Source organism: Echiichthys vipera (assembly GCF_963691815.1).
Source record: "Echiichthys vipera genome assembly, chromosome: 3".
In the NCBI taxonomy this organism is placed as follows: Eukaryota; Metazoa; Chordata; class Actinopteri; order Perciformes; family Trachinidae; genus Echiichthys; species Echiichthys vipera.
This window is the reverse complement of record NC_139828.1, coordinates 12,664,137-12,676,568: the sequence shown is the minus strand read 5'-3', so window position 1 is coordinate 12,676,568 and position 12,432 is coordinate 12,664,137. Positions and strand designations below refer to the sequence as shown.

Sequence of the window (12,432 nt, the reverse complement as noted above, 5' to 3'; positions counted from 1 at the left end):
AGCAACATGCAATATGCTAATGTGGTGTTGGCGTGCACCGGCTGAGATGTTTGTGCAACCACTTTATTGTCTCATAACATGGTATACCAGTATTATGAAGTCAGTGCAAGTGAAATGGAGCATGCTTCCCTCTGTCCCTGGAACAAAAATAACACACACACACGCACACACACACACACACGCGCACACACACACACACACACACACACACACACACACACACACACACACACACACACACACACACACACACACACACACACACACACACACACACACACACACACACACACACACACACACACACACACACACACACACACACACACACACACACACACACACACACACACAGTTTGCTCATCAATTATTTCTCAAAGGGGGATATTAGCTCAGCGTTTCTCTAAATCGACCCTCTCCCATGATGCGACACAGACCGGGTGTTATTTTAAGACTTAAAAAAACTCTCACAATTCCTCAGTAGTTTCTTACATTACACACCCCCTGCCATCACAAAGCTAATAACCAACTTCAGAACCAGTATCAGTACAATCACAAACTGCAGTAGCCTTTATTAAAGGTGGTGAAAAATGCAGGGTAACTTGTGAAACAACTTGAAATTTATTTAATTTGTTTGTTCTTTCAACCGCAGCTGCTTAGGAGAGAAAAAGGAGGAATACGTGCTTCTAAAAGGCAAATCAAAAAGAAATGGTACAGCCCATTAAGATCAAACTTTCTCACAAGCTTTTTAAAAATAAAAAGTGAGTCATTTTCTGGGAATTGTTTTTCTAATAATGCGGCATCAGAGTTTGTTACCCAGTCCTCAAAGGTGATTGGTTCCAGGCTCACATACTTAAGAGATGAAAGTAGAGAAAGCTCTCTGTGTCAAAATGCCTTGGTAAACACAGAAAGGTCAGGGAAACGATTCTTTGCTTTAAAATGTCAGGTGATTACTTTATAACAGGCCGCATGAAGCTATTTGAAGAGCTGTAAGATAAAAAAAGGAAAAAGAAAAAGGCTTTGCAGTGCAGAGAGGGTGGGTAAAAAACAGACTTACTTCAGATTGTAGTATGTCGGCGCTTTATCAATAAAAGGTAGAGGCATGTTTAGTTTTCAGTCTTTTTATATCTGAAACATTCATATAATAAACTGTGTACAATCAATGCAAAACGTTTGTGCTCTGCTGACAGTTTACATGTAAAAAATCTGACTTTATTCAATTAGAAAATACCGCTACTCTCATGAACACTCTGAATTTACATTTCTGAATGTACCACTGTGACAAGATTCTGTGAAGCGGCAGTTCCCAACATCGGGGTCAGAACTACCAAGGCCAAGGGGTCCTATAAGATGTCCGAAGGATACAAATATGTATTTCTAAAAATCATTTTACTGTCTTTTCCCAACAACACATTAGATACTTTCACTTTGTTAGGCCTCTAGAGACAATTTAAAGGGAACATATTATGCTAATTTTCAGATTTGAATATTAAGTTTCTTCTAGCATGTTTGATGTTAAAAACATATTATTTTCTCTCATATTGTCTGTCTGAAGATACCTGTATTCGCCCTCTGTGTCTCTTTAAGACCCCCTCCTGAAACAGCCCAGTCGGCCCTGATTGGCTTGCAAGAAAAACATAGTCCACCAAAAACAGACTGGGTTGTCTTATGTCACAGTTTGTGGGTTGGTATCATAGACGCCTCGCCTCCTCTTCCTCCCACTATGTAAAAGGAAATCCAAAATATCCTGTACATGGGTGCTGCCATGCTGTAATTTTCAATTCAATTCAATTTTATTTATAGTGCCAAATCATAACAAAAGTTATCTCAGGAAACTTTACAGACTAGGTAAAGACCACACTCAATGACTTATTTATGATTTACATAGACCCAACAATTCCTCCGTTGAGTACGGTGTCAATTTTGCAACCAGAGTCTGCGCAGTAGGTATCGGGTAATGGAGCCAGGGCATTTTTATTGCATCAAATAACTGATTCAAACCAAACGTATCAGAAAAATGAACACTTTAACAAACATCAGTATAATAAAAAACGATCTAACTAAATAATTTGACTTTTGAGTTTGGCTCATCCGCTAACACGGAGGCCAGCTATGATACCTTATATTATTATTTGCACATTATAACTGTTTGATTGGGATCAAAGCAGTTGTAGACAAATATAAACTGGGGGATACAGCTGTAACAGGCTGTGAACACTCCTGCAGATGATGTATCAAAGCTAAATAAGAAGTGAGCCAGCCACCAGGGGGCTACATACACTCTATGGTTGGTAAGCAGTCCAGATGCACAAATGTGCACTCGGAGCGAAAAAGTGAGTTTTTCATAATGTGTCCCCTTTAAATTAAATGATCTGAGGATAGAAAAAATTATTTAACGGTTCATCATATAAGTGGATACTGAGGTAAGAAGATATGGATTCATTTAAAGAACGCCAAAACGTTGGGAACCAGCGCTGTTCAGTGTCAGAAGGTTTCATTCCAAAATGGTTTATTGTAAAATTTCAATACTAACTTCATACGTTATGAAACATCTTTTAGACAGACTGTACCTTTAACATTGGTTTATTGCCAGCAGCATAATACTGCATTATAACTGTTTTTTAACAGTTCATTCATTTTGGAATGAAGACTTACATTACACACTTCATTATTAGGTAAGAATATTATTAGATTTATTACACAAATTAAATGGTTGAATTAAACTTATACAAAATATATCATATAAACCACTAGCATAAGGAAATAAAGAGCCAATAAGATCACCCAAGGATATAAGATAAGCATTGTAATTTTCTCTTTTTTTTCAGTACTGTAACATTTCAAAGCCAAACTTGTTTATTAGTAGTACTAAATCACTCATCTGCGATATCAATTCAGTACGTACTTCAGTATATCAGAGGCAGTAAATCATTGTTGTGTTGCAGAAGAAAAGAAAAGGCATCATTAAAGTTAGTGGTATTGAGTATTCATTTAAGGCTGCTGTGCATATCAATCAACATTCACTCCTGCTTGGTTCTGATTTACACTTTTGACTTTTTTAACACTGACAATAAACAACTTTGAAACATTTTGAGACAGTTTTCTGAATGTAGCTGATTCCAGTGTGAAACTAGTGGCTTTGCAAAACAGCAAATTACCAACTTTTCTTCGCTGAACCTGATGAGGGAGATATTTGAGAGTTCATTTTTTGAAAAATGATATAGCAGGTGTTTTCCGAGACTGGGTCCAGCTTGTGGAATGTTGTTTGTATGAGAGTTGATTAGTGTAAACTGGAAGAAAAACACGGATTTTAAGCTGTGTTGTTACTTACAGACGCAAACACGCAAAGAGAGAAGATGTTACTTTGTGATAGACATAAAAAAGAAAAAGAAAATCAAGATTAAGAGAAGAGAAAGAACAGTTACTGTAGTGAAAAGAGTATGCATTAAAACACTGTGCGCACATGTATATCATTTGTCGTACAGACTTTGTACAGAAAGCTGTACCATTATAATGAAAAGAAAAGAAAATGATTCCAAACACTGTTTTACATATTTTGATAACTCTACATTGCCTTGGCTTTTACTTTGGCTTTTGATGCTGTAATCTTTTCAATTGAAATGAGATGATTATCAATGACACAATAAACACAGATGAACATCCTTGATGTATCCAAAACATCAGGGCCAACTTTGGTCAGCTGTAGGCAAAAAGGATCAAATACTACGATTGCTCCCAAAGAATGTGTATCAAGCGTGGACTCAGGACATTTGGTAAATATCTGGGAATGAATCGAGAACGTTGTGCTATAATCACATTAAAATTGATGTGTAATAGAAAGATATGGAAGTGTTATTTTATAAATGGTCTTCAAAAAACTCACTCTGTTATTCAAAAATCAAAACAAGCCAACAGTAATCATTATTATGCCAAAAGTGGATCTAAAGACTCATTGCTGAAAATCAAATGTAATGATCATATTCTCACAGTGAATTGTTCATTAGATTCAAGAACAGATCTGGATTAAATGTATTTGAGTCAAGAAGTTAACTTTGAGTTGAGTGAGAAAGGAAGAGCACCATCTCTTTGTACAGAATTAGTTGACTTGTGCAGATTGTACAAGTCACCTCGATATAAAACAATCTGATGTGGTCTGCTTAACATTTTTGCATTGACGTAGTTATAAAGGCCACAGTGACACCATCATCTGAATTTGTGGGGTCTCAGTATAGTGTTGGGTCCTTGGCTATTGCATCAGTCTGTGGTTGTAGGTAGTGTCACTACATTACTGTCTGGGGTAACCGCCCATAGATTGTTTGACAGCCTCCTCCAACGACTTCCTGGTTACCAGTAGCCGCACCACATCCTCATTCTTCTTTGTTAGTCTTTTACGAGCCTGGTCGTGGGTCACCATGGTCATATCCCAGCCGTTCACCTAGGAGACAGAAAATTATTTTGCTTGACATTTTTTCTAACTTAAGTTGAACAGTGATTACTGCTCCTGATGCACAGCTCATATCTGACTCGAGTGTACACTTGGTGCCATCTTGTGGATCTAGATCAGGGCTTGTCAATTAGTTTGGAATTGGGGCCGGTTGATGAAATGATCCAAAATGAAGGGCCGGAAAATATGAGCATCACATGAATGGATATTGTAAAACAATGCAGCGACATAGAGTACATATAGTCTTTATTTTATCAATGTAAATATTAGTCATAGGCCTCAAAGTGCAACAAGCTTGTCAAAAAACAATCCTTGTTAAATGAACAAACCTGTGAACCAGAGGTTTAAGCTTAATTATTAGACTAAAGGACAAGTTTGAGGCTCTTGTCCTTTACTTAAGTATTTTATTGACATGCTCCTTTATACTTCTGCTCCAATACAAATCAGTGGAAATATTCTACTTTTTACTCCACTACATTTATCGGATTACTTCAGTTACCAGTATATATGAAACATTAGTTTATTCATCAAAAATGGACTGACAAAATTAACATTTCATAAACAGAAAGTAGCATGATTTTGGCTTCTACTCAAAGGGCCAGGAAATATTCCCTTGCGGGCCGGATCCCTGGGCCGCCAATTGAATAACCTTGATCTAGACCAAAGCTCTGTTTCACTACACACCTGCATTATTTTGTCTCCCATCCTCAGGCCTGCCTCGTCTGCTGGTCCTCCGGCTGATATCCTGGTCACGTAGATGCCCTATGGACAGCACAAATGCATTCACTATTTCATGTGATCACATGTGAAGTACAGACAGATTAAAATCTAAAACCCTTAAACACAATAAGAACATACTGTAGTTTATTACACGGCTTCGTTGAATACCTGATTCTGATTGGCCAATCACGGCATTCTCCAGTCTGTTATTTCTAAAAAAGTAGATTGCCAGTATGAATAATACAATGATCATAGACTCTTTTAAATCAACATTTTGTATAAAATATTTGATTTATTTACAAAGCGGCAAAATGCGAGTGAGGGGGCCATTACTGCAAATTAAATCCTACTTTTTGGGGTTCTAATTCGCAATATGACCCGCTCGCTCTACATTATCCCTCACATAATGTAGACTCTCTGGTTTGATAATAATTGTTGGACTCTTACTTCACTGTTAAGAATATTACTGATTAATTCTGTTTAATTCGATTGAGAGGACAAGCAAGGTGAGTTTATTGGCAAAACCTTCAAAATTCTGGGGAAATCATCAATATTATAAACATTTTGAAAGTCACTTAATTATCTTTATTTAAATACCTTTTTTCTGATACAAATACAAAACAAATAAGCAAATTGTGACGATAATAAGAAGGTTGACAGTTTAAGCTGCAACGACTCAATGTGTTGAGCAAATACAAGAGTCTAACGCTGATTAATATTCATGATAATAATACAAGGGGCTTATAATATCCACCACATAAACAAATAATAACTCCATAACTATTGCTGCAACTAACCGTTATTTCAATCAATCTGCCATAATTCTTGATCAATCATTTTGTCTAGAAAATGTCAGAAAATACTGAACAGGGCCCAGTGGTTAGAGCCGGCGTCCCACATAGAGAGGCTGAAAGTCATCGCCGCAGCGGCCCGGGTTCGACTGATCCTCTCTCTCATTTCCTGTCAACCTCAAACTGTACTATCATTAAAAATGGCATGAAAAAGCCAAAAACAATCTTTACAAAATAGTTAATAGTGTCTGTGACAAATTGCTGGTTTTGCTCAACAAACAGTCCAAAGTCAACTCTGAGCCGGGCGTCTTGGCTCACACTGTATACGCAGTCGTCAGGTAAGACACAACTTTGTATAAACCTGCAGTATTTCTTTCTATGACATCAGTGAGGTGAGTCTGATATGTTCCCACCTCAGGCTGCATGTAATGTGTTCAGGCCTGTCTGTCCCTCATTTATAGCTCACTGGAGTACTGCTCTAGTACCACTCAACAGGTCAGGGACAGGATCAGGAACAGAAGAAAAGTCAGGTAGAGAGTTATACCACATTATAAGTCAATCCATTGCTTTGTGTTTCAAAAAAAGACCCTGCAATCTAGGAAAATGACAGAGTCTCCTTAACTGTTGTCTCTGCCAGGTGACAGGTGTCATGGTTTGCTGTACTTTGGGCATCATGTCACCATTACCATTTATCATCTTTGTCAATGTCCTGATGAATAAATAAATAGTAGTTTTGTTGCTATCAGCCAGATCTAATTGGACCCTTCAATGCATACAATTGCAGTACAATCTTTCAAGTACTTTCACATATTTTAAAGATTATAAGTTTCGCCTGTATGTTCCTTCCAGCTGAATCAATTGGATGGTGAAACATAACAGACATGTGTGTTGTTTATTTATGTTTTACGCTTGGCTACTTCTTGACTTTTCAAGGAATGATTATGGATATTTACAGTACGCTGTTTATAAAGTAGACAGTAGACAAGTAGTATAGAGAGACAGTGAGAAAAATCTATTTTGACGCATCAAGATGGTAATCGTTTTATAACACACACACACACACACACACACACACACACACACACACACACACACACACACACACACACACACACACACACACACACACACACACACACACACACACACACACACACACACACACACACACACACACACACACACACACACACACACACACACACACACACACACACACACACACACACACACACACACACACACACACACACACACACACACACACACACACACACACACACACACACACACACACACACACACACACACACTTACTTTGTCAGTCTTGTCATCAGAGAAGGGGTTCTGTCCAGGGTCTTGGTCTATTCCTCCTCCGATGCTGAAGCCCAGGATCAGATTTTCTCCATGCCGCAACTTCTGGATCTCAATTCGTTGCTATTCCACAGAAAAAAAATACCATTACCGTTAAACCTTAACACAAAAACATTGCATTCAGTAGTTTATAACTAATGTTATATACTGATAAGTCCCTGATCAAGAAAACAGTGGGCATTGGATACTGGCTTACTAGCATTAAACCATCACACCAAACTGAAATGATTTGTCTCAAAATAAATAAAATGATAATCTGGTAACTGTCATTACCCAAAACTGCAGCATTCATTTAACTGTTTGTGATAAATGAACATGTTCATGTGTGCTCATTTGTAGAACAGATTGTGTTTGGAGTGCATTAGTTTTAAACTGTGCAAATGCAAAAGAAGTGGAGGAAAATGTCTTCATACAGCCACGTTACAATCCAGCGAGGCACTAATTCATCCACCACAGACAAATTTCAACACATGACAAATGGTGGATTTCAGAAGCCGTTCCCTAGTGATTGAAGTCCACACACAGAGCAGAGACTTCATTAGTGCAGCCCGGCCCTTGACACTGACAAGCAGCTGCAGGCTCGCCAACCAGATGGATGGATGACTCTGACAGTAGCACTCCTCACTACACTCCTCAACACAAAGACTGCCTGTGTGCGTGGTGATGAATAACCAGACATTCACTGAGTGGCTGATAAAATAGGGTCTGAGGATGTCTGGAACTTTGTTAATAATACTCAGTCAGACAGTCAGTGCTTGCCAGCACTACAACACACTCTTCTCTCACAGTGAAATGAGCTTTTTAAGACTGACTGGTAGACCAAAACTTAGTCAATCTATAAATAGGACACTAACTTGTATACCAAAAGGCGAATTCCTATATGTGGGCCAAGAACGGAGAGTATTTAATTAAATCCTTAATAGGTAGAAATGTACATTTTACCTTTAAAATGGGCAGGTCCTTATTTTGGGTGATATATCACCCTATTGCAGATATATCACTATTTTTGCACGTCCGCACACAAGTCACAAAAATATGTAGTAAGTAGTGAAGTAATTTAGAGAGTCCCCAGTGTCAACCAGTGTTTGTTTCAATTGTAAAGTGTCCCACTCGGTGGACATCTTGGTCACACAACACTTTATTAACTAAATATAAGATATCCGTATTGTAATAAGATGGCTGATATAGCTCTTAAATATCTGCTTCAAAAATACAGCATTAGTCAGGCTATAATAAAAAAAGCATTGTTTTCACAGTAAAGTGTCTTTGAATGGAGGTATTACTGATTTTTTTACCAAAATTTAACAAAGTGTTTATCCACTTGCCAACTATAAAGTTAAACATCCATGATAAACAAACTTAATGGTGCTTGCATTGAGATTGAGCGCCACACCATGACAAACAATGAGGGAGTTAACCTGCATGTTTACCTGCTACCCACTCATCACATGACATCTTTGCAACTCTGACTTGCCTAAATGCCTCCCTACCCCAGTCATATCTACCGCCTTTTTATCTTAATAATAAAGATCTATTTAGGATTGTCACAATCCGTAATTTAATTGAATCAAAGTGCACTTCATATTCTTGTAACTTTGCATGAAAGCCAACCAGGAAGCCGGAGACACAGAGGCGGTGACGCCCATCTGTAAGAATGCAGTTACCGTAAAGGTCAGAATACGGGTGCACCCCGGCAGAATTAAAAAATAAATTCAGCTAGCTCGCTTGCAATGCAGTTACCGTAAAGGTCAGAAAACGGGTGCACCGCAACTTTAAGGGGTGGTTAGTTTGACCCACCACGAAGATGCGAGTGACGGCTAGCTTTGTTGTTTTGGTAACAAGGAAAGTAATATTACAGTTGATACAGCTAAACGTTAATGAGCGCATTAGTCAGTCAATTCCCAGTTTTGTACTAACACTCTCACGTTAACGTCGGACCAGAAGCCGAACAATAGGGACCCGTTGAATGGACACAGCCCTTATTTTACTCCCAAAACTTACCACAACGGCAGTCAACGGCTGTCCCGGGATGAAATTAGACATAGTGTCGCTACGATGTTTTAAAAAAAATGTAGAAACTTGCAACAACTGTTGTTGAAGTGACAGAAAAAAGAGAGTGTCGACAGTGGGGGCAACTTCCCAGATCACTACATGAGTAACAGCAGGCTGATCCCTGGCTGCGGACCAACGGCTTCCCAGATGACGTCACCACCCCTCCAGTGCGCGCGTTTTGCTGCACGGGGCAGTCAGGGAGGGCGGTGTTTAACGGGTGGCCGTCGCCCCCCGTTGACTCTGTAAAAACACGCGTTACAAATCAAACTCTCCCACCAACACCATCCGCCTCGCCCCAAGAACCGAGACAAGGCGTGTTTTCCTTAAAAGGAAGTGGTTTATTGTGACCTCCTTTGTGATCCTGCACAGTCCATCCATCTAATTTACTAAATATTATCAAATTTACTAAATATTATCAAAGATAAACAGCCACAACAGCCTTGAAGCAGAAGAAGAATTACTTTATTTATCCCGCACGGGGAAATTGAAAATTTTCACTCTTATTATTATACATGTTACAAACACAAAGGCCCGAAATACACACACGCACAACCAGGACCTGTAAATGCATAGTATTAGAGCGAGCGCGCCCCTTGCACAAGGGTACCTCAGCAGTGCCGAGTAGATGAACTGGCATTTCTCCAGCCACCAGTCCACGCGCCTGACCCAGGGACTTGAGCCAGCGACTCAACGGTTCCCAGCCGAGTCTCCTATGGACTGAACTACAACCACTTCAAAGAGTGCGCCGCCCGGGAATCGAACCCGGGTCGCAAGAATGGGAATCTTGCATGATACCATTACACCAGCGGCACTTTTTCACCATGCCGACATAGGTTATTTCATCTCAATATATATAATAGTATATATCATGATATAGCATGCTTTTGTTATAGCATTTTTTGGGTAAATAAATAAATAAATGGTCTATAATTGGTTCTCAAACTTTGTACATGACGCACCACCTCAGTAAATATCAGACTTTCTCAAGTACCATCACTAAGACCATTGTTAAAATACAGCAGCGTAGGCCGACACTATTCAGCTACAGCCAGAAAGGTTTATTCCTAATCAGAAGATTATTTTTTTGTTGACAGCCACGCTGCAGGAAGAACATCATAACTGACATGTCAGTGTTTTCAAACCAATCATTTTACCTCTGCTCACAACAAACAATAACAACAATAATGGAAATGCTAAACATATTTTAAATTCCATTTCACAGATCTTAAAAGTGTTTTCTTGGTATTATATTAATTTAGTTATTAATGTTTCCTTTCTAAGTACCACTAGAGAGAGCTTACCACAGTTTTAGAACCAGTGCTCTTTATCAAATGACCACATGGTAAAGAATAATTTGTACGCCTGTGTGAATGAAATGCCGTAGGCCTACTGTGTATTTTCTCATTTAATGAAGATCTTTAGTGCAAAATGAACATAATGTGCAAAGATAGGATCGTAAAGCGTTGTTCAAATGGCCATGAATGGATTACTGAACAAGCCTACCGGGCACAGGCCCAAGGGCCCATAAAGTCAGGGGCCCACAAAATGATCACAAAGAGATGCTAAATGACCACTATAAACAAAATGACCACAAACGACCCAAAATGACTACAAAGAGACAAAAAAAAATACCATAGGGTTGCAAAACATCCCCAAATAGATGCAAAATGACTGGAGATTAATATGAATATATATATATATATATATATATATATATATAAAATATGATTAAGACACACAAAATTATTAAAAATGGATGTAAACTTACCACAGCGAGAAACAAAACGACGACATAAAACACAAAAACAGATGCAAAACCACCACAAAAAGATGCAAAACAATCACAGAGATGCAAAACAATTACAAAGACAGACAAAGCAACTAAAAACTGATGTAAAATGACCACAAAGAAAACAGTCTAAGTGCACAATGACCCCAAAATTACTACAAAACAACTAAAAGTAGTTTGGGTGTCTTGTTCTTACGAGTGGGGGGCATCTTATGTCTGTGTCCAGGGGCCCATTGTCTCATAATATAATACAAAATTTTGCTGTAACACAGTTGAGACACTGTTTGTTCAACATAGTGATATAAACTCTATGTAAAATATATACAATAGACATTTTTGTTTTTTTGTCTCAATATATTATTTAATCTCATAACTATTCCATTAAAAGACGATCATTTGTGAATTATCGCCCTCCCCTACTTGAAGCCTGTCTTCACTTTATGAGTCAAAAACAATTAATCAAACAAACAAAATAGTTAAATAATAATAAAAAATAAACATTCATAATTATGACACAATATTGAGTTAGTAACTCATTATACTGATTCTGATTTCCCAAACACAGTGAGAGATTCATGGAAAGTGATTTATTTTTACAATTCTTTTTTGTGTACTTCTAAAATATCAGATGAATTTCTTCTAGTGTAGTGTACAGTAGTAGGACGCAACTAAGGATATTTACCACATTTAACTAATTTGGGGTACTCTACTTGAGTCCTTTTAGTCTTAATATTGAAGCAAATGTTGGATTTTTATCTCCACTTCCATTGTTAACATTACAATAATATGCATATCAAACATTTTATGTATTCAGAATATGGTATTTTCTCAAAAGCAGACTTTAAATTGTATATGTTTACACTGTTTTATTTCATAAAGCATCTGAATGCCACCACTATCCTCTCTGAGCATCTGATGTGGTTTGCTGCCACTAGATGGAAGTCTACAATGAGACAACGGAGGGCTCTGAACTGTTTTGACTACCATAACCATTGACAACCTTTAATATGGTCAAAAATAATCAAAGCTACACTAAATAATTCATCTAATTATTGAAAACAACAAGTGAGTGACAACGGCAAGTCATTAAATATACAACATTTACAGAAAACTCAGATAGAAATGAGTCTGGGATAGAAAGGGGCTGCCATGTTAGACGCGTCCCTGGCCAAATTAGTTAATTTCACCACCACAGCACGCTTCATCACAGCAGCCATAACATTCAAAGACCAATGGAAAAAGTGTGAGATAGACATCAGGTT

General features: G+C 38.1%; 1 protein-coding gene across 1 annotated transcript; it reads right to left on the bottom strand.

Annotated features, from left to right (window-relative positions):
* Positions 1–1,141: 1,141 nt before the first annotated feature.
* tax1bp3 (Tax1 (human T-cell leukemia virus type I) binding protein 3) lies at positions 1,142–9,469 on the bottom strand. The gene is made up of 4 exons (XM_083940654.1): positions 9,331–9,469; positions 7,273–7,392; positions 5,129–5,206; positions 1,142–4,435 (listed from the first exon to the last, which is right to left on the bottom strand). Exons 1-4 carry the CDS (start codon positions 9,370–9,372, stop codon positions 4,286–4,288), a joined length of 390 nt encoding a protein of 129 aa, XP_083796780.1. The 5' UTR covers positions 9,373–9,469; the 3' UTR covers positions 1,142–4,285.
* Positions 9,470–12,432: the final 2,963 nt, after the last annotated feature.

What these genes read in the sequence shown, in the direction of transcription:
- tax1bp3 (XM_083940654.1), bottom strand. Translation starts at nt 9,372, where the DNA reads ATGTCTAATTTCATCCCGGGACAGCCGTTGACTGCCGTTGTG. An exon ending in AGCCGTTGACTGCCGTTGTG is followed by an intron (nt 7,393 to 9,330) that starts GTAAGTTTTGGG and finishes TCTGTGGAATAG; the next exon opens with CAACGAATTGAGATCCAGAA. An exon ending in CTGATGACAAGACTGACAAA is followed by an intron (nt 5,207 to 7,272) that starts GTAAGTGTGTGT and finishes TGCTGTCCATAG; the next exon opens with GGCATCTACGTGACCAGGAT.